Below are 23606 nucleotides of genomic sequence, written 5' to 3' on the forward strand. Positions count from 1 at the left end.
TTTTTCAAACTTTTTTGTAATAGACATCTTTTGTTGAGGCATCTTTTGCTCATATCCCGGTACGGTACCTCCCGGTTGAAGTCTTCATTAAAAAGCTTCGCCTCGAGAGCGGGCGTACAGGTTTCAAACGATCGAGTGCCGGGCTCTTCACGGTTAAAGCATTGTCAAGCGATAGTAACAAAAGCGCGAAATTCTTAAATGTCGTATCGCAACTTCTTGGCGCTTTGGCGAGGTGCTTGGTGAGGAGGCTGCAAAGCATTCCACCTGACACTGCGGCTACAACAGCTTTGAAGGCCACTCTGCGTCATGATCGTGTGTACGACACGGGTAAACGCAAACTCAACGCGCGTTTGGTCGGGTTCGCTGTCTGTTATGTTTATCCCATCGTTTCAATACCACTCCGCCGGGAGGGAATGTCGAAGAAGGCAGGAAAAGCGGGCTCGCTGCGATTATCACTGAACGATACGGCATGATTATTGCTATTATAGAATTACGGGCTTAGGTGCGGAGGGCGCTCGGAGAAGTGAAGGAGGTGTAGTTGTTATTATTTTATTAGTCGCTTCACCTTCTTTCCCAACGTAGCAGTCCCGTTTCATTTCTTGGAGTTCTCACCCGAAGGCAAAGGAAGATCTGCTCCCTCTGCAAGCGTTGATTTGCATTTGAGCGTTCCATCCGTCGGAGTGTTACCATTTTTGCCTTAAAGGGTGATCTTATATTTGATTTCTCGGACGGCTTTAATCGATTGTGAGAAGAGGAACCTGTTTACATCTGGAACACCACACCTGGCACAGACGAACTTTGCATCTCAATAGTCGGAGAAGCTGTCTGGACGGTTTAGCTTTTCACTTCGCTCGGCAAGTGGTTACATTGTGATGTAAATATCGCCCAAGACAACCAAAATGAGTGAGACAATGGTAACACAACAGGATGGATCGGAATGTATCCCGACAAGTGACAAACGGGGAAAAGATTTGGCAAATCAATTTTTAGGTCAATTTATTATGCTCGCCAGTGCCAGTGTGTTTGCTGACGGTTGATTTTATTATCTTCCACCCAGAGAGGATATAAATCATACTCAAGTTTTACGATTCGTCGCTGTGATCGGCAAACGGCAAATGGGTCTAAAACTCTCGCACAACCGCACAAAACAACACTGAATTGTTACACAAATTTAGAGCCATTGGCTGATGGAATGTCCTGTGCCCGTATTACAGTCCTTTCGGACAGAACTAACAATCACAATCACCGACCAAAGCCACCTCAAAATCCGGGTGTTAAAATCAGGTTTTTGTGTGGATTGTTTTCAACTTTGGTGATCGGAAAGTCCTTTTGATCGATCCCCCGGCTACGTCAATATACACCCTGAAGGAAAGGAATATGTCGAGAAATTCCCCACCGGTCAGGCGGCCTTTTAACGGGTTTATTGCTCATGATCGTTTTATGGCGAAGCTTCAACCCTTGCAGTTCAGGAACCACAAGCGCTAATTTATGGGGAAACAAGGCAAACTTTTGTGCCAAGCAAAGGGGAAAATGTTTTTAATTATTTCATCATCTGTATGAGTGTGTGTTGTTTTTTTATGTGATGCTATTTGGAGTTGTAATTTAGTTTTGGGATATGATTTTTTTTTGTTGCTGTGTAACTAAGAAAGCGCATCGCTTGTTTGGCACAAGGAAAAGGCAGATCATATGCAAAGCCGCTGTGAGTAAACGATTAATTGGCAGTATTGGTGGCGAAGCCGACACTATTAGATACAGATGCAAATAAACTTGCGAACCAAAGGTCAATGGAAATAGCAATTTGGATGTGGTTTTTGCTTTGTTGGACGTGATCTTCCTAACGACTAACATGGTAGTGTTAGATAACTGCAGCTTAGGCTGGAGAGTGCAATTTGCACGCTTTTGTGATGTTATTTTTTGTACACGCGTAAAACATATCTGTTATGGGATGCTGAAGACAAAATTTTGAGTTTTATGTTAGCAAAAACATCTATGTTCTATGCTTTGTATGAAATTTATCGAGCTAGTGTTAATCAGTGAATTGTTAAACTATGATCATTGACCGATCTAAAGTACTGATGAGGAAAATTAAACGACAAAAAAGAACAAATTAAAACATTTTTATTGCACTGTGTTAAATTCAAATTTGATGTCACACTTGTATACTTCAACCAACTACTCTTCTTGGCTTCTATTTCTCTACCTCTTCTTTTAAAAAAGTTAAATGATGCATGATAACAGCTTAAACTTCTTGCTTTATTTTCATTTTAACAATTTAGCAATAACACACACAACCATACCAGCTACCCTGTTTTAGCTTATTCCTCATCCAAGCATATCAGTGCGGCCGAACCAGAAGCTAAACCGGTGCTCTGAAGGTAATGTGAAGCATCGCACAAAATACACCGACGACACGTTCCCGGCTACTAACCCGCCTAATGGGGTCGTTCCCGGTGGGATACATTGTGTCCGTGCACGATGGCCACACAGACGTGTGTTTGCGTTCCTCCCTGCCCGCCACTCGGTGTGCATAAAACATAACAAAAACGCTCAGAAGCGACAAATTTGCCATGTCGTGTTGTGTTCGGTTCTGTTAGCGTTTATGCCATTCTGCTCATAATTCTTGACATAGAGGCACATAGAAAAAACGCTGCTGCTTACTTTACCGCACACAAACCGCGTCAAGTATTGTCACGCGTCGTTCCCGAATTCTCGGCCCCCTCTCATGGCACACATTAGGCCGTTACGACCGCAGCAGGTTTGTAAGCGCGTAAGAGGGCAGCGTGAGCAAATTAAGTGCCTGCCATGTTCCCTCGCGTAAGTGCTTGTAACGGTGGCCCGTACCAAACCCCCTCCTAATAGTGCACGTGGTGATCGGTGGAGTCTGCAGTAATCGCGCAACAGCGGTGCATTGACATGCATCGCATTCGGACAAATTGCACCACTTGACCGGGAAGGGCCACCGGTCAGTCTTTCCGAAGCTTTAGTGTGTGCAGATACTTCGCACCTTGCCATCGAACAGGTGCGGTGAAACGTAAAGAGGCACAACACCACCAGCACCATTAGCGAATTTGTCTAAACACTGCACGATGCGGTGTGTGGATGCCGCTTACAGTAAGGGGTTATGTTCCGGGGCACGACCCGAACCCAAACACGGAGGTTCGTTGCTTTGCGTTCTAACAAATCTTTCACATTGCTAGCCCCATTACCGCGTACCGTAGCAGTATGGTGTTGATGCGAGCGGGGTCTCTTTTGTCGAACCCGTACCAGCGTGAAGAGTTCATCCACGTCGAGGTGTAATAATTGTTTGCTAAATTAAAGTCAAGTGCCGTTGTTGGCAAGGTTTGCTATTCTCTCGCCTTTTTTCTTTCGAACGCCCAAGATCGATCGATTGTTTTGAGAGGCAGCGAAGTTAGAGAGGGGAGGTTATTGAGAAGGGGAAGCTGATTCTTTAACTCAGGGTGGTTTGGTTGGATTTGATCGTGTGTTTGGTTGGCTAGCATGGTGTAGCAACTTACCGGGAAATCCAATCTCGCGGCTTGGATGAACGATTTGGCCACGGTGGGGCAGAAAGACGAACGGGATCTTCTCGGAGCTTGATCCGCTGATGAACGGCGCTAGAGTGCACTCTATGGGAAGAAAGAAGGAAAGAAAGGAGGTTCAGTACATTGGTAGAACTAAAGTGTTTGCGTCATTTAAGAAAGGAATTTTGGTAGAACTATTGGAATGTTTATTAAATAAAAAAAAATCTGTTGTAATAAGCATATTGAACAACGAAACATGTAAAAAGTATGTTAAGATTTAGATTTTTTTAACTAAAATCATTCTTGAACAGCACAGAAAATAACAAGAAACGATCTTAAAATAAGTAAAATTATGTCTCATGATACTACTACAAACTGAATTAGCAGTTAAAAAATCAGAGAGAAAGCCAAACAAATACTTTCATAAACCAACCACAACATCAAGAAAATCACCATTTAAAGACAAACAAATGATAAACTTTTTCAAATGCACCTGCCAGTGAATGCATTAATATGTATGTCACTAAAGGTGCTGTGGGTTCATTTGGAATTAAACATGATCTAACATTTAACATTTATCATACAAACAGAGGAAAATACCTGCTACGTCTAGTGAAGGGACGGGCGTTTCACCACGCTTGCGGTTGGGTTTGTGCAGCGTTTGTCGCATGCCACCATCGGCTACTTTCCATTTCATTGTCATTGTTGTTTTGTGTCAAACTGAATCCTAATATTTGTGGTCGCTCGAAATACGTCTGACACTGACCAGCTTTCAACCACAACATCCCACCAAACCCGGAAGCTCGAATGTGATTCGCGTGGGTCAACGTTGGGGTCTGGGGTCTGGTTGTTTTGTTTCACCATCGCCGGGGTCATTTAATCAAATGAAAATGTACATATTTCCATCATTCTATTTTCGGGCAGCGGGCCACAAAAAAAGCCCAACCAATATGGACTGCACAAATAAAGGTTGAAAGGTAATGAAATGAAATGACCCGAGGGGGGTGTGGTGATGTTACTAACCTCACGCCAGACCAGACGCTTTACCCTCCCCATAGCCAATCCCTAGCTTCTAACCATTCATCCCAAAACCGCTGAAAGCGCGGTGCGAAGAAGGTGGCTTACGGTTGGGAGCTGTGGGAACTAATTTTCTCACACAAATTTGTTGCAAACAACGGCCGCGGGCTGGGTTTGGTTGGTGGGAGTCGATGAGTCGAAGTTGTCATCGGTGGGAAATATGGTAAAGCGCGGACGGTTTGAAAGTGGAGCGCGTGACGAGAGCGAGCGCGCGCGTGAAGGGAAGCGCGAAAATGATGAGCAGAATGAAAATTTCCAATGTAAACTCGCGAACTGAGGCAGCTGAACTGATACTGGAGCGAAGCGAGGGGATCGCGAGAACTGAAGATCAAATCCACGATCCGTTCCGCGAGGGTTTGTGGGCGAAGCGAAGCAGATCGGAGAGTGGATTGAATCCCGGGAACGTTTCATGGCAAGAAGGAGCAGAGGTTTCCGCACCCCATCAACGCCGCGAGCACCGCGATTTCGATGCGGTTCACGGTGAATTGAATAAGTACAGCTTTTGAGCAAGGTACCGAGGAAGTGGAGCCCTGGGGGCTGGACTCACGGATCGTCGCCATCTCGCACCTGGGTGGTTCGGTTGTTTGCATAGCGATTTGGTTTAGCAGTCCCGCCCTTTCCCCTCCTGGCCAGTCATGACCACCCGAAAGCATGTCCGGCATGGTGAGATGGTTTCGATCATGTCGATTTTGAGTGAATCCGTTTGGGTCTTTAATCGATCCGCGTGTTGAGCGTACGGATGCTGTACATGTTGCTGCTGTTGTTGCTGCTGGATGTGAAAGTGTCGTTCGGACAAATGTGGCTTCCGTTGTGAAAGAAAGTGCAGCGCTGGTGGTAGAGAAGGCTATCCTCTCGGTGTGTGGACAACGTCGACTGGCTGGAGAGGAGGAAGTGCAAATGCTTTTACACCAATGAGCAAATAGAAAACGGCGTTTAAGTTGTTGAGAGTTGACTTGTGTCAATGCTGCACTAATGCAAAATACAGATAAATAACTACAACATTGCAGACCTTGAGGCGATCAGTAAAGTCAACAAAGGGTAACCTTAAATATTACTATTACTTCTGCACAATATTTCATAATCAAAATTAACTGACTGATATAAAGCAATTTCCTAAGTGATAAGTAATAAATTAATAAACGATTGATTGTACAATAGTATGATTTTAATTGACTGCAAATGCTCGTCATCATCAACCATTTATCGCTCAATTTCATTTAAAAAGAAGCTCAAAACTAACGCCCAATAAATTCACTCCAATCTGCACAATTGTCTCTCGTCTGCCAGCACTTTCTCCACTTTACTTTCCGCAATGATCTGTCCATTAAATCATTTCCAAAGAAGCATTCATTTTTTCACATCCGCTTAGGCGCCTAGGCAAACTGTCCTACCAATGTCCACACAGAAGTCACCAAACTTCACTCATCCGGCATTGAAGCATTGAAACATCAAAAAGGCTTCCCATGTTCCTAACCTTGCCAACAGCTTCCGTGGTGCTACCGTGCCGCGAAAAAAACGCGGAATGATCCCTTTTTCTTTTAAAGCCTGTGGCAAAATGATTGGCATTAATTTCGTACCTCATAAACAATGGTTTTGTGCGGTGTAAGAGTGTAGAGTACATTGGAAGGTCTTTGCCGGTCTTTCTTTTACTTTACTTTTTCGCTAGGAAAAAAACAACATTAGACCCCGAATTAGATGGAGGCTTTTCTTCCCGAGGCTCTCCTCTCTCTCTTTCCGAGGTAGTCCGAGGGGCAAATGTGTATTTGGATTAATCACCGAATCTAGGCAAAAGAAAGCGCTAAATGCGTAGCAAAATCTCATTTCCCTTGCCTGCTTGCAAGTGAAGGGGGGTTTGCCGTACCGAGCCGACCCGCGGCCTGTCCGACAAGTAAATGGGCTCGCTTTAATGAACATCGCGAAAGAACCGCTAGGCACAAACGCTCCTCGAGCCGGTAGGGATTCAACAACCACAACAGGACGGGCCTTATGGGATTGTGGCTCTTGCCTTGGTATCCCGGGAAACCGGGAATGCGCCTCCGGTAGAAACACGCGCGAAACAAACGCACACACACACGCTGTACTACATGCACCGAAATTTACGCTTCTCTGCATAATTAAGCCGTTGCTGTGGTGAATCTTCGGCCCGGCGCTTCAACCTTCAACGAGAAGCGCCGTGTTTGCCTGGTTTTGTTTCTAAGCTCCGGTACGGTAAGCGAAAGGTTTACAAGCGTGTGGTACGTGTTTTAGTTTGATGTTTTTAGTTCAACGTTCAGTTTTTTCCTTCTTTCTTTTCTGTGTTTCTGTAGGTCCAACCCAGTGAGTTTAGAAAATTGAATTACTCCCGTAATGGTGCATGAAGATCGGTGCTTTCGGATGCTGTTGTTGGACAATCGATTTTCACTGCAACCATTTTGGAGGTGTGTGTGTGTGGACCACAACTAAGATTGACCTAATTTCGATTGCGTGTGGGGGAATGTTATTGTAACGTTTGACAAATTCGGCCACTCCATGGCAAAGGCATCGCACGCTGCAACCGCACGATGTTTGCTGCACCATGCCACACACAAACACACTGCCCCCCCCCCTCCCCAAAACATCTCATTGTACGCTAGTAATCGATGCAAAATTGTTCCATTTCACGTTTTTAATTCCAAGCTCGGGCCTACTCCCTCCCTCAATGGTGGGTAATTTTGGGAATTGGGTCTTCCTCCCCGAGTGGATCGAAAACATTCCACTAAAAGCTGGGCGTGGAGAGAACCCATTTTGATGCCTTCTTTCTTTATTTAATTTCATGTTGCTGGTCCCTCTAACACTCTGAAAGGGAGGGTGGAGTGGCAGGCGGGACGGTAAAAGTACTACAATTTAATCATAACGCTTGGTGACTGCTGGTGAGCTGCTTTTTTGGAGGTTCCGCCCGTGAAAAACGGGCGCATATGGCTCCGCCAAAATCGCAATAATCATTGGAAAATTCACACTTTATGAAACGGTTTGTGAAAGAGGTTTGTAATAAATGTTTTTCTCATGACCTCCCGTGAGAGCGGAGCAAAACTGAGGGAGGATGGTTAAATAGGGAAGGGGTTGATCGGTGTTTTGGGGTTTTTGGGAGTGTTTTTTTTCACCTGCCCTCGTCGGTGCCGATTAGAAGAGGCACTTGTTTGGGTGCGCTTTTTATTTATCTTATATTTTTCTTCGGAGTGGTGCAGAGAACAAAGTGAAAGAGAAGAAGAAGAAGAGATCGAGAACTAAGCCACCTAGTTGCAGGTTGAGATGGAACTTCAAACGATCCATCCAATTCCTGGACATCTGGAAGTTGTTTGCATTCGATCTCTACAGTGCGCATACTGCGTGACTTCAAAATGCCGAAGAAAGAACCAACAAGAAATACTCTAACAAAAAACACCACCGAACCCAAAATTGTGAGCCAGTTTGAAGTGGGCAGTACTTGTGAGCTAGTAAGTACTTCTGCTAACACCAGCTGCTCCAAATCACCTGTCGATTGTCGATTCCAATTCCCAGCTCTAGGAGTTCCCATCTGGAGACCAATTCCGTCTCCAGCATTCGCGTTTAATAAACGTGTGAAACATTTCACCCCAAACGTCTATTCTTGGCCGTGCCACTTGGGCTGCCTTCTAATAAACTTCTACACCTATACGGTCAAGAATCCGTACCGGATTGCCGGTTATGGGCAGCCGAATTTGACCCAACGGCACACGGGATCGACCAGCGCTAACAAGAGCTGATGTGTAATTTCCATCGTGTAAGAAGGCCGAGAAGCCACGGATCACGGGGAAGAGTAATTGGAGCATATTGTCTCACATCATTAGAGATTGCCGGACGGCGCACGGAGATGGGTCGGGGTTTAAAATTGGATAGGGCATTAACGAGTGTGGATTATTGTGTGCCCATAAGCGGACCAGCTCTGGGAATATGTACCGTGGCTATGGCCGTGGCTGAGTCAAGGGGTGAAGACGGCTGTGAGTTCCTAAACACCACTTGTAAAACATGCGGCTTGTAAAGTGGCGCCCGGCAATGATCGAACGATCGAAAGAATCGAAAGCGATTACTGAATGGAAGTGATCGGGGCTTCAAGGGGCCCGATGGCAGGTTGATTTATTTAAACGTGCTGCCCGTTTCGCCACCAGGTGAAAGATCATTATAAGACGGAGTTGATTTCGGAGGAACGCATCTTACACTTCTAATAAAATTATTTGTTAACCAATTTGTTCGTCCGCTTAATGAGCGTAACGGCTCATCCAGAGGTCGCGTTGATTGCTGTCAAGAATAAGCAATTCCTAAGGGATACTGCAGATGATTTAACTCATCTTCGAGCTGTTTTCTGATTAATCCTCTCAATGTTACAAGTCCACTGCACCATTAGCTTTAATAAGTAGGCAAATGCTGCTTAAACGAATTAACTCCTAAGGCAGATATTCTCCGTTTACCCATGCTCGATCGTACATTGATTTCTTGCATACTCTGGAGAAGGTTCTTCACCGCTGCTTCGAATGTAACCGTCAGGCACATCTAACCCGTCTAGGCAAAGTTCCCTCTGGACGTACACCTTTAATTAGGCTGAGAAAAATGCTGTTTTCGCAAAAAAAATACATTCCTTACGGTCACGCGCGTGCTGCCACGGCCAACCCTTGGCGTCAATCCTCAGGGAGACCACCATTTATCATCAACAGAATTCACTGTGACAAGACTTGCAAACTGTCCCGTCGGAGGGCATCCATTCGCCGAACTGCCGACGGTTCATCTCAAGTCTGCGCACACGCAAACCTCATTTCTAGCGCACGTGGAGCAGTTTGGAGTTGGTGCTCTGCATGGCGTAGAAATCAATTTCCCGTTCCCGACCCAGAACACGTACCAGCGATTGTGCTTCGCGCTCTCTGGTCCAGTTTTGCAGGTATTGGCTAAGGTATGTAAACACTGGTCTTCTAGTTTTTTGTGTTTCTACCACCCTTTCTGGATGTTTGATACCTCCTGAAAGGGGCACTGCTGGGTGACCGCCGACTGCGCCCGACCTAAGTGCATGCTGGCTTTGTAGGGTGCATTTATATGCAATTATATGCGAAACATGAGGAGGCTCACTTCGGTACACGCGAGGTTGGACATCTCCAACGCGAGAGTAAGCCTCACGCCTTCCCTCGGAGATCGTACCGAGCAAACGAGATTAACACATATGATCGGCACGATCATGCCCGTACATGATCTTCTCCAGAAGGTGGGCCAGTGAGGTTTTTTGCTTACATTGCTGCTTCCAAGCTCTGATTATTCGATTATGTTGCGCCCGTCGAAGCTGCCGCAAAATGGTAAGTGGTGGGCTCTCTCCCTCCGTCGCTACCCAAACAGAGCAGTCAAATAAAATAGTCACTTTACACGCATCATTTTCCAATAAACAACCCACGAAAGGGGCAGTATGTTCAGCGCCGCGGCGCACTGGACAGAGGGAAACGGAACCGTTTTGTATCGATTTTGCTACACCGAACGCTGTGCTGTGTTGTGCTGTGTAGTCCACCTCTTGCGATGCCAGTGGGTCATCGGACGTCATTGGCAATGGCAACATTTTAAGCCGTAATCCCGTGCCGTTGGTGAAGTTGCCGCGGATAACAACCGTGTAACCGTCGTACGCGCGTTGGATGCCGACCTCCGCAAACAACCACACATCGACGTGCTCGGGCCCATTTACGATCGCATTAACAACGCAAATCGATCCGCAACTGCCAACGACGGTGGAACGATCGGCCGGGAGTATCTCGTGATCGGACGGCATAAATAGCCCCGTTTGTCTAGGTTCTATCTCGCGTCGCGCCCGAAATAATAGCCCATTGGCATGCAAACGCCGTACCGGGACGATATTCAACCTCTCCCGCCAGGAAGCACCAAGGATCCAAGTGTCATGTTGTTATGCAGCAGCGGCAGCAGCAGCAGCAGCGAGGGCTACAGCCAGCTGGGCGGATTAAATTTCTCTCCCTAGACTGCGTAGGCTCAATGACTTGTTCGTCGGGAATCTACGGACGACGACGGTAGAACGACGGTTTGGTGATACACATTTAGCACATTAACGGTCAGCGGTAACGTTTAGGCGGGCAGCAACTGGTACAGCAAGTCGTTTGGGATGACTTTATGCTTGTTCTTTTGTTGCAATGGGCGGTGGGGGAAGTAATCCGCGTTCGGCAAGAATCTGGAACACACTGGAGTAGGAAGTAAGGCTAATGATCAAGCTTATTGAATCCGATTTGCATGTGCGCACTCTTGTAGCTGAATCTGGTACAGAAAATCACCCATAGAGGGACTTCTTTTTGTACAACTACGATCGTTCGACATGTGGCCAGTGTTTGTGTTGCGCATTGGTTTTGTAAACACACTCCACGAGTAATCGATCCACTCGATTACACCCCGTGATCGCATCATTACACAAACCAACAGTAATTTCCTTCGCGGGTTCATCCTTCTCTCATTTCTCAAAGCAAATATTTAATTTCCCGCCCACCGTGGTGAGCACACTGCTTGATGAGCTGTAACCGTCGGTCAAAACTACAAATCAAATAAACCTCCTCCAAAAATGCGAGTTAAGTCGCAAGTTGTTCGATTGCATCACATATGGGTAACGATTTTGTGGGGTTTCTCGCTTTGTTGCCAACACCAAATGGAAGGTACGAAAGAAAGTGGACAAGTGCGAAAAGCAAACAAAGGATGTGAGCAGCTTTTAATTACTTCCACCGAGTGTTTCCGACACGCGGTAACAGCCGGTGACGTTGGAAGCTTAGGCCCAGATTTTGGAATACTCCCAGGTGATGTCAGTTGGAGCTTTACTTTCAAGCTGTCTTTGTCAAGCTTATGCCGTTGTTTTTTAATTGCATCCAAATTTATGAAGCATATCTCAATTTATGAAACCAGTTTTCCTACGATAACTACGGTACGACGATACGGCCACCAGATCATCCGAAATAATTACTCTCATTACAATATGAACGATTGACTACATGATTATCGCTCTATTCCTCTCGCTAATCAAGTCGTCCAATTTGATTGGAAGAAAGTATTTCATTCGTTAATCGATAAAAAACGCCCGCTAAACATTCTTTTATGCAGATCATCTCGCAGCTGCTCATGATCGCCCGAAAGCTGTTAAGTCGCATGTCGCATTCACGTTGTTGTACATTCCACAGCCCACGAACACGAACATAAATTGTTCGTCGCTGAGACCATTTGTTTGCCCATTGTTTACCTCCTTAACGACTTTTCTCGTTCCCGAATGAGCTCCCTGGACCCATTTAACAGGGTGCACAGTACAGGGAGGCTGTAGCCAGGTACGCTAACAACGCTTTTCTCTGCTAGAAAAATTGACACCTTTCGGCTTGTAACGGACTGCTTTCGGGTTCGGTGTGTAACGTCTACCGAATACACACCGAAATTCCGTTGGTTGATTTTTATAATGTGTGAATCCCAGTCGCACATTAGTGAGAACGATCTCGACGCTAGATGGCTGTTTGATTGCGGCCCGTCTCGGAATGGCTTAATCCAGCTCGTTTGCTTCGGGTGGAGTTGGTTAAATATTTTCTTTTCAATCATTTTATCGCTTACTGATCAGTTGCCTCTCCGTTTTTATTAGTTCAAGTTCTCTCACTCAGTTAAGGAACTTCCCACTCTAACAAGACGCCAGTTTAGTTTTGGGGATGACTCTAACGTGGATAAACTATCTCCCGGAGACAGTTTTGTCTGTTTGAGCAGCTAATGTGTCGAATGTGGCAAAGGAGCCCCGGAGTTTTACTTCAAATCGATTAAATATAGATCAACCAAGCGGGAGTGAACGAAATCAAGGCTTTGAACGATTTAGATTGCGGGCAAGCAATTGCATTGGCACGCGCGCGCGCTTCCAGGATCGGGAGTATGGGCCTACCCTGCCGGCAGCTATGTAATTAGTCCCATCCGGTGCTCCCGGCTAATTACCATAAGGCCCTCACACACATACACACAGTAACTATATAGAGCAGGTTTCTCTTCGTCAAAGTTCCGCACACATCGCGAAAGCTTCCGCGGTTCCGTTGCAGAAAAACGCACCGTGGCAAATTGATTGATAGCGCGATGGGTGTATTTAAATCAGGAACCGATTCCACCCCGACCCAAAGATAATCACGGCGGCTCTGTCCCCCTGTCCGCAAGGTGTGTGTGTGTGTGTCTGATTGGCGGCTGAGGGTAAGGTTAATGGCAGTGTAGCTTCCCGATTCCAGTGGTGGTTCCTGTCCCGCTGACAGACGGGTATCTACTGACGACATCTAGCTCCAGAGATTCCGAGGAGCGACGAGGAGGGTAATGCTTCAGGTGGGCAATCGTTTTCACTTGCAGTAATTACATGCACGCGATGTCTGTGGTCTTCTGCTCAAGAAGTACTGAAGAAGTGTCTGCAAAGTTGCATGATCTGTACGACCTGCAAACAAACATCGTTTCGCTCGACTCCCTCTCCGACTTGATTTCTTCAGAATCGGCCTGCGTCTAGGGAAGCCGCCCTTAATACGTATGTTTTATATCGGCATCTATTTGCTCGTAATATCTACTTAAAGACACATCGGTAGCTCCCTTGGAGCTAAGCATTCAATCCCTTGATTCTACACTAAAGCGTCAGATTCTGAAGAACTACCTCCTCGAGGGAGAAGATGATAAGGTAGCTTCTCGGTACACATACACACACCTCATCAGGTTCGTTCCCTCTCATTCAGACGTCCATCAACACCGTTCCGGAGTTCCGGAAGTCTTAATAAATTGAATTCATTACAGGTCGAACGCGTGGAAGAACCAGACCCTTCGGTTCGCTTGAAGCGCACGCTCTACTGAACCGAGCATCGTCACGCATCAACGCACTCTGTGTGGTTGCAGAACGTACGCTGTCTGTGCGTTGGCTTTTGCGAAACGACCAATCACTCATCCGAACGATTCAGGCTTTCAGTTGACGCTCAATGACAGGCTGGGCTCGATGGGTAAACATCGGGCCGGCGTAACAGACGGAGCTGTTTCGCATACACCCAATTATACCCGCGATCTTCGGTGCGCTTATCAAACCACTTGCTTACTGGCCTGTGTGAGCCGCCTACGATGATGGTGCAAGAAGGCGAAGCATCATCGCAAGCGATCGGTCAAGTCATCGTCTGACACACGCTCATAAACGTCGTTTGAGGTGGGCGCGCAGTCATGCGCGTAATACGCACGCTCCATAAACAGTGCCGTAAACGGTAGTGACCCGTTGAAGTGTGATGCTTGCAATGATCGCAATTAGACATTATATGTTTGTTGCCTCAAAGAGCTACAGAAAATATTGGATTCAAAAGATCAAGCATTGGGCGCTTGTTGGACAATAATCTTGTGCTCATTGTTGGCAACAATTTATCGCCCCAAATTGAACACAGCAAACGCGGCGCACGCTCACGAAAATACCAAAGATCTTGCAATAGCACCAACCATTACCTGATTTGCTACCCAGAGCTACTTGGTGTGGATCCTAAGGGTGATTGCGGCACAATAAATCATGTCACAAAATAAAGCCATCAGGAAGTTCTCATGCCGCGAAACACCCTTACAAGGGAATCGGTAATCGCAACCGAAAACAAAGTGCGTTCGCACCAATGCCCCGCAGATACGTCCGGCGCAGGCTCTAAAACTTATATCAACATCCATTTATCGGGCTCCTAATGCGCAGTACATCCCCCGGGTGAGAGATTCCAACGATCTCTGGGGGATGTGGAAAAGGGAGGGCAAAGAGGCACAACTTATAGGTGAATAAATTTCCCCGATAAGAAGATATGTTACGTGCACACTTTACTGTAGCACTCTCACAGTCTTGCGACTTCCCTTTTCTTGACCATTGCTTTACACTAGAACGGACTTAGATAGCCTCTTTAATGCTTACCCATCGTAATCCTCCGTAGGGGAATGCTCAAACACACACCGTTTGGACGCCCTTGTGCAAAGTGAGAGCATCATAATTCATATTTCCACTGATAGAGGGACGGCTGTGGCTCTCGAACTGCCCGTACACTGGCAAGTATCCACTCGATCAAAGATCTCCACTACTTCCCGCCGCGGGCTTGATCGTAAACGAGCTTCGGAGGTCAATGGATGTGCGAATCTTGGTGTCTAACCAGTTCTCGTTCCCCCATTTTCGCTAGTTGCCCGTCTCCTTCTTGCGCCAGGTGCGTGTACGTGCTTGTATATTATCTCAATTAATAAATTTCCCAGCACCAGCAAGTGACAAGCGGGAATTTATTTAAGCTTCTCTCCTCCGGTCCGGCCCCGCAGAGCGTAAGTGCTTGTAGGATTGTAAGAACGAGCGCATAATACGCTTGGAATTGTTTTCTGCAATTCTGGCCGGTCATAAAACCTATGACTGATTAGACGTGTGTGCAAGATAGTGGAAGGATTTGGCCTCTTACCTCGTTTGCTGCGAATTTGCCGGTGAGTGCAGATTATCGTCTGGAATGGACCAGATTCGCTAACGGATCCGTCCGATAGCCGAAGCCTTTAATTTATCGAAGGATTATCGAACGTGTACTTTCACATACTACGTGGCTTTGCGCCAATGTTAAAGCGACCCAATGCGGTCCCTTTTTGTGGGGGAATGGATGGGCAATAAACATGATAACATAATTAACCCAATCAATGCTCTTATTGTTCGTGGCGAGCTCCTTCATAATGTAGCTCCAAAGCTACATCTCCGGGGTTCATCTTCGATGCACACGTACCGGTCACTACTGTCCGCCGTTGTTCCAAACGAAAGGATCACCAACGAATTAAAACCCGATAAAACTTAGACGATGTTTCTCCGTGCGAGCCTCAACTCTCGAAAGCGAACACCCCGGCTTCCTTTCCTTGGGAAGTGAAGTTGTTAATTACGACTACCGTGTGGCTTGCGCTCGTTTAAAAGCGCCGTATCTAATGGTAAGATCCAGCCCACCGGTCGGCACAAAACAAAAGCCCGAAAAAAACCCCTAAAGGCCCACCTCTTTACCGGGTACGGTTGTCCTAATGTCGGGATGGGAGGCTGCTCCTGCCGCTCCAGGCACCAGACAACATCATTGAACTAATAACAACACTTTGAGCCTGTTGTGTTGTTTGGTTTCGGAAATTGGGCAGCTATTCTATTCTACAATCCCTTTCGGATTCACCCCCGAAGCTCAGTCAGCGCGTTAATTCGTCATAGTTAAGTTCCCGTTGGGCTTAGGAAAGACAGCTGCGAGCGAATGAAAAGTGCCTCCAGATGCCACGATGCTACGGGGGAAACATAATCCAAACCGTGTGTTGTTTTCTGTGCTTCAAAAATCTCCTCACCTTTTCGGGCACATGACGCCCGGTGACGGTGTAATGTGCCGATTAATGCTACTTATTGTTGAGCTTTTATTCCAACAACGGGTACGGATCGGAACAATTCACCCCAACACGGCACGGCAGCTTTTATGAGGCCCCGTTTGTTTCGGCGCAAACGGTCGCGTGTGCAGCGGTGTGTGTCGCGGTGTGTTGTGTATGTTGTCTTAATGCGGTTAACGAAGCGAATTTAACGTCTCCTCCGCTTGCGGAGTGTAAAATACTGTGCACTGCGGCAAAAAGGAAAGCCCCACCGGAAGGAAGCAAAGATGGACTGGCATAGGAAAACACACCGAAAAGTAGGATTTTAGGATGGTGGTTTGTTCTGGAGCAGCTTGCGCATGTTAAGCGGCACAATTTAACGAAACAAACGGTATTGGTCTTGGTCAATGGCCCCAGCCGACTTTCTGTACCGAATTGTTTGGCGGCACGACGAGTACAATGGCATCAGTAATGGTTTAAATAGTTGGATTAGTAACTCCACAGGTGATAGGTACTGTTGGGGAGATTTCTGTTCCATAAAAGTTATGTTCCATACAGATGGCGCTAGTGAAAAACGCTTGTTTCTATAATCGAACCCCATTTCTCATGCTAAATTGCAGATTGAAAATCAAATTAATCGAACCTTTCCTTCACTTATTGATTCAAATAAATTACCCACGCACACAGTTCGCTAATGGTGGCAAATTTATCACCATTATTCTATCCTCATTCCCTGGAATACACACACACACGCATCGCGTGCCGTCTATCACCATCTAATAAAGCAAATTATTCATATCGATCGTCCGATCGTGGGGCATTAGGGAGCATAAAGCTCCTGCTCCGACACCGAACTGCCACCGTTCAGTGATCCAGATCCATAGGCAACACGATCCAATTGCTACGAGATTTGCCAATTACTGAGCTAAAATGAAGGCACTGGTTCATTTCAGACGTGTCGGTAAGCTTCATCCCCAAGAACATGCTGCCCAAGAAGTCAGCAAATCCTAGTTACTCGCTTTTTTCGCTTTCCCTCTTCAACATCCATACCAAGCAGCTCCGGTCGTGGCATATGGTACCAGTGGCTATTGCGTGCTAGCAAAAAATAGCAAAAAGGGTGTAATGCAATCGCCCATACGCTCATCTTCAGCCACAGTGGAATGCAATCATGTAGTGCAGCGGCACAAGCGCGCTTCATGGTTCACCGTTTTCCAATTCGCGTTCCTTTTGTGTGCTGGCGATGATCATAGCAGAGTGTAATGACCAGTGTGCCCGTGCTGCTGCACCGGCCTGCAGCATTGCAGCACACACAGGTGAACTTTGCGCCACCACCGTTGGAGAGAAAGCCGGGCAGGAAAATTGTAATTGATTTTAGAACGCGCGTTCTAGCCGCGTTTCGCTCGGTAAACTTCAAATTGAAATGCGCACCGGGCGATCATAATCACCGCGCGTGTGTATGTGTGTGTGTGCAAACATGTAGGGCCGGTCAACAACATTCCACCACCGGTCTGTGGAATTCGAATGCAGATGCATCATTTGTGTGTTGCCCGATGCCCCCCGTGTGCGCGAGCTGGCGGAAGCTGCTGGAAACAATTATGTTCCTTCCGTAACATTAAACTACTCGTATTTTTTATGATGCTTAGTGATTAACTTTAGCTTGGCTTGGCGGCCTCCACAAAGAACCGCCCAATAGGAAATACCGATTACGATTATTAGCGGCGAAACGACAACGGGGGTTTGGAAAAATAAAACCTCCCGTAATCGGTGGCTGATCGTTATTGTTGTGCTGCTCTCCACCGCTCAAAGCAGCCTACTCACCTCTAATATCGTCCACACAGATGCCGAGATCTTCCCGGTAGGTGCTCAGGTGCGGCAAACACTGGCACTTGCACTCGATGCCCGCATCCGATGACATGTCTGGTCGGTTTGGAGAGAAGAAAGAGGAAGGTTGAGATTAAAAAACAATTTAAAATAATAACAATAATACATCCCGAAATGTGTCGGAAAGCCGTTTAAGGGACGCCACACGAATGCGCCGAACCTGATGTCGAAAAATTGGGAGCAAGATAGATCACACCTAGCGGGAATGACGCTCGTTCGTCACTGTTGCCGTGGCAGACACAAACGGGAGGGGACCCTAATTAAACTGTCATTTTGTTTGGTGTGCGGGGCCAGCAGCCGAAACTTACCGATTTCTTTGATGTGGTCCGTACTTCCGGGGAGTCGGTGGGGTCCGGTGGGCCCGGTACCGGTCCGATCGCCACCGATCGATAGTTCCGCCGTGCCACTCGACAGCCCCACGCACGTATCTGTGTCACATTTTTCCGATTCTGAAATAGAGAAGGCAAAAGCGAGTCAGTTCAACTTGAGTGCGTGTGTCAGATCGGGCTGTTTTATTGCCCTTTGCCGGTGGTTCCGCTAGTGCAATCAAACGTGGTGTTACCATTGGACGCGGTAAACAGTTGCAGAATGGTGTCAATATTTGTCAATATTTAGAAAGCATTTCAATCGCCCTTTACAGGTATGTTGAAAGGTGTGTGGATAAAAAATTGAAATGCAATGAGGGCTATTGGGTCAAGCAAACCAAGCATTGAAGTGACCTTAGCCCAACAAAGCATCCAGCACCGGACCGGGGGATACATTGCATAACGACCGATCGCGTGCAGGGTGGACTCGTTTGCAGAGATAAATCAATTTACTTTTCTTGCCTTTTTAGTCATACAGCGCACGCAAATGAAGTTCCGAAATGAGAGCAAGTGCTGACCTCTGGCAGATTACTAAATCCAGCCACTGAAACAGACAAACGCCAGCTGAACCGGACACTGCTGCTGGCGCTGCTCCCGGAGCGTTGCAGAGTTGCGTGCAGAGCACGCCGGTGTCGTCGCGTGCACCATTAACAGAGTCGAACAACCAACAGCGTGGAATTGAATAAAAACGCAACACTACACCGCTGGTGACAACATGATCGGCAGGGTGTCTCACCCTCTCCCAGCCGCACCGAGGGCAAACTTACCAAATGTATAAAACAGATCACCACTGTGAAGACGCGTCAGGTTGGAGATCCGGCCGGACTCGGTGAGGCCACCCATTCGCTTGAACATGGGCGTTCCACGGCCGTACCCGGGCAATGGACTCTTGATCGGAGTTGCCGCCGCATCGACGAAGCCGCCGCCAGTCCAGCAGGTGAGCAGCGACAGCGACAGCAACACCAGCGCCCGCTGAAGATGGCTTTGCCGGCCGGTCGTACGTGTCGGTAATGCGGTGTAATTATCGCGTCCCACCGGGTGTCCATCCCGGCCGTGCGCCGGGTGACGGTATCGGCTGCCCTCGGCATACCTTTCAGGCGCGAGGACATGGCGCTGCCACTGCCTCAGCCGTGCCATGGTCAGCAACCGTTCGCTGCCGGTGGTGGACGTTGTAGCATGGTTCGCTGAACGGCCGGTGATCATTCATCTACAACCGAGCGATCCAAGCGGGAAGTGGAAGGGCGTTGTTCACCGGTGGACACGGGGAAGCATGCCAGCTGCTAGAATGAGGAGAAGGGAAACAGAAGAAGAAAAAATAAATGATCAAAACAATCCGAAAGCAGCGCATAAATAGTTACTGGAGTGGCTAGAATTTAGTTTCCCATATGATTACATCTATTTAATTCACGTAATCGAAGATGGACGCGCCGGGATAAAGCGCAAAGCCGACAGGCCGATCTCGACTCGAACAATGCCGTCCGAAAGACACTAAATACCGTTTTGAGAAGATAATTTAACTTCCATCAGCTTCTGCAGGAGTTGTGCTGCGCCTGGGAGGAGCCCGGGAAGGAACCTGGCGTTAACCTGGCCGTTACGACCCACCACTGGATATGGCAGGTCGAAGGGGCCAAGTTCAACGAAGATGTATGTGCAAGTTGCGCGGTGTAGGATTGGTTTGATTAATGAATGCCCGGGCGCGTAAATCCAAGCCCAGTTGTAACCTTTCATAATTAGTCAGATGATTTGGCAAAACACGGCCGCTTCTTCAAGTGGAAGATCGGTTGGCACCACAGTGTATGTGTGTATCGAAACTGCTTTACAGAGTCATCAATTTCCCGTCGAACACACGATATCTTTTATGGCGGGACGGAACTCCACAAAAAGGTTGGGCCCGTCCGGGGCTGATGAACTTGTAAATCTTGTGCCAATTGCCCGCCAATCTGGCTGCTTTGGCTCGTTTGCCTCGTTCGGCTTCAAATTTAATGTGACCGATCTGACGCCGATATTGCCGACTTTTCCCAGGCCGCAACTGGACGTGTGAGTGTCATGCGGTTGGTGCGCTTTTTTTTTGCTTCCAAATGGTATTATCGATCGACCCAGAATCTAGATCAATTAAGATTATGTAAATATTAAATTAGGACCTCCAAAGGAAAGGCAGATTAAATCCATCCCCGGCCGGGGTTTTGATTAATGAGTAGCTGGAGAAGTCGAACAGTGTTCGAAAGAGCGGACAAGTGGTACAGTTAGTTGGGGGTTAGGATTGTTTCAAGAGAATAGGAAGAGCTATAATAAACAAGAACCAAACACACACAGAAAAAAGAGCAAACGATCAATGACTAGTTGTAAAACGAATCTAACCACCTGTTTAGGTTGTTAGGTTCTTTTTGTTTGTTTTATTTTCGATATGTTTGCGTTTACTGTCAACCTGTGTTGGCGTGCCAAAAGTGTGCCATCGTGTTTACCTTTCGATCTGTCTGACGAACCTAGGAACTGTCGTGTAGCTGTCACTTTTCACACTGGCTACGATTTGTTTGAATGGTAGACAGATGTGAGTTAGTGGTTCAAATATTCAGATGATCGTTCTAACATCGCCGGAAACTAGTAGTACGAAAAGAGAGTGAGCTTTCTCTTATACGTAAATTAAGTTCGATTGTGGCAGTGGTTTGGATTGTTTGGATTGTGATGTTTACTGAAGCGGAACAAAATGTCATTTAAAGCAATAATGATAACTGAAAAACAAGTCGATCATTACTGTTTGTGATGCTTCACCCAAGGCTAAAGGTTGAATAAAGTCCCCTAATTAAACATCATTATGATTACTTATTATTCTTCACATAACTTCCAACGTAGCATACATCTTCCACTATCGCAAGATAAAGCTGTAAACCAATTAATGTACAACAAAATTGCTTACACACATTAGCGCGATAAATCTGACAAGAGTTGACAAATTTCGGAAAAAACAACATGCGCGATTTCGCGAAAGCAGATCTTTCACATCCGATTACTACCGTTTGCATAATATGCCAGCCGTTGATTTTGCAGAGCTTCTTCGCTCCCTTTTTTTTTTTTTTTTTTTTTATTCAGGAGTAATTTCTTCGCTCCCTTAATGGAGACACAAATTTTTGTTACCGATAAGCAAAACACCTCGGGCGAAGAAGGAACAGAAACTTCCACCAGCACGGGAACACGATAAGCTCGCGCACACGGAACCTGGACCGCGTTTAGATGACGCTGCATGTTCACTAAAAGCCCGCCGTAGGCTACCGTGAAGATAAGAAGTCATTAAAATATGTCAAACCTCACACGAACAGCCCGCGAGGAAAGAGAGGGAAAGAGAGAGATAGGGTGAACAAATGGGTTGAACTGGATGCTCGAAAGATGTCTGTGATCAATCGTATTCGTGGATCTCGTCTCTGCATATTCCCGACAAAGCATTATTGAATGATTTCACATTGACGCTTCGTTTGGTGGGGCCTTCGATGCCAGCGGCTAGATTTCACCTGCGCTCCGTACCTTGGAAGAACGGAACAACAGCACAATTAATTAGTATTCCATGGCACTGTACAGTTGTTGGGATCCGCCTCAAACCTGGAGACTGGCAAGCAGTGAAATAATATCATCGTGTAGTCATCATTTAAATTGGATCTCATCTGATTTAACGCATTTTCGAAGCAGTTTACGACCTGCCACCAGTGCGTTGATTGGTGTAAAGGGTGAGCAAATGATGTACGGCTAAAAAGCTCGCACAGCAAAGTGTGAGAATCGGGTGTAGAGCCGATCGAGCAACAGGCACAATCGTTGGCAATTATCAAGACGAATCTTTCAATTTCTGGCTGGCGCCTGGGACGTTGCGTTAATTTTAATGGTAATGAATTCCGTGACGTTTTAACGAGATATTCCACTGTGTATTGATCGTGGTTGGTGCTCGTGGTGCATTGCAATTATGTCTTTTGGGGCAAGACCGTTCTGCGATTTATATCCGATACGGTTTAAATGTTTTGTTGGGTTTTGTGAGTTAATGGCTCCTTCTGGACATGGAATGATTTAGTTTGGGAAAAGTGAAATCTTTCCGATGCTTTTTCATTTGACTTAACTTGCTTGAGCCTACATATAGGAGGTGTATTGAGCATCTTCCTATATATTATTGCATGTGCTAAATTTTAAATATCTCGTTACCCTGTTAATTACCGTTCCTCTTTCTTAAGTAAACACAGTGTTATGAAAATGCAATTATCAAATAAGTGCTTTTCAAGAACTATCAAATTCATCATTTAGCAACTCATAATCAACGCAACAAATGTGTTCTTCACTACACAAGTTACAATAATTCTTCGAAAACACTTTTGAAAAAACTAGATAAAAAACCTTTCACTGGAGGAAGATTACAAGACAACGCCCCATTAATTAGGTCATATCTCTTCCTACAATCGTTTGCTCAATCCGATACAAAAGGTGCTTTTATTTCTGCAAATTAAAATCACTTTCCCCATGGAACCAGGGAGAAGCCCCGTATAACGTCCGTCATCAACCGATGAACTAAACAAGATGGCAAAACAAACAGCAAAACAGAACACTCTTAACAGCTTAACTTGCTTAACGACTTCGATGCCTTCCCGGTTGCTAATAATTTCTTCATTTCACCCTCACAAACATCAGTCAGCGTTTTAATAGGGCGAAAGGGAGATAGATTTAAAATCCGATGAACGCCTCCATAGCCGTTCTTGTTCCATCCTTCCTTCCATCACACAAAAGATTGAGATGATTGAGCAGTGGACAGGAGCACCCACAAACAACCTGGACAGGAACAACGCATAAATTTGTCAACCAAACGTCGACGTGCGTCAAACCGACACTGCGACTGCAGTATGATTATTGTTCGAACCAGCATTATGCTGTCACCGAACACGGATAAGGAAACGCAACGAACATGGATAAGGAATCACGGGAATGTATCACTCGCCCTCTCCTTTTGTGTGTAAATCCACGATCGCTCTGCCGCTTGCTTATCTACCTACATTCCAATTTCCTGTTTGGCATTCTCTAGCAGCAACGAAAAACAACAAACGGCCCTGCACAGCATCCGACATCGATAGCTGCCTCACATTAGCACGATTTGTTACGCCGGGGGAATTAAATTCAGTGAAAATTGCATACGCTTTCCGAGGAGTGAGCGGATCGTCACCACCACACAACCACGGCTCGATCATCATAATCACCTGACCGATAAACAGCAATTAATGCATACCCTTCATGCCGTTGACGGGCGTGCAGTCGATCGTTCGAGATGCATATTTATTCCAAGCATCGAACGGCATGCTCCAACAAGGAAGCATAAGAAGAACATTCCATAGAAGGGGAGCAATTATGGAAAAATGTCCCTAGTCCAGTCCTGCTCAGGGTGTAGCTCATGCCAAGCATGCAC

At 46.5% G+C, this 23606-nt stretch overlaps 1 protein-coding gene across 2 annotated transcripts in view; it reads right to left on the bottom strand.

The window, feature by feature from the left end:
- Window positions 1–23606, bottom strand: part of LOC3290304 (uncharacterized) — a 75676-nt gene that overhangs the window by 19271 nt on the left and 32799 nt on the right. The window contains exons 3-6 of one of the 2 annotated variants that reach the window (XM_061644183.1): window positions 18949–19458; window positions 18125–18265; window positions 17754–17852; window positions 3516–3626 (exon numbers count right to left, since the gene is read on the bottom strand). In XM_061644183.1, the coding sequence (XP_061500167.1) occupies window positions 3516–3626; window positions 17754–17852; window positions 18125–18265; window positions 18949–19384 (787 nt within the window). In that variant the 5' untranslated portion in view covers window positions 19385–19458. Of the gene's footprint in view, window positions 1–3515; window positions 3627–17753; window positions 17853–18124; window positions 18266–18948; window positions 19462–23606 lie in introns of both variants that reach the window. The other variant, XM_061644182.1, reaches the window with a different exon arrangement.

The sequence above is a fragment of the Anopheles gambiae genome, chromosome 2 (genome assembly GCF_943734735.2).
Source record: "Anopheles gambiae chromosome 2, idAnoGambNW_F1_1, whole genome shotgun sequence".
Taxonomy (NCBI): domain Eukaryota; kingdom Metazoa; phylum Arthropoda; class Insecta; order Diptera; family Culicidae; genus Anopheles; species Anopheles gambiae.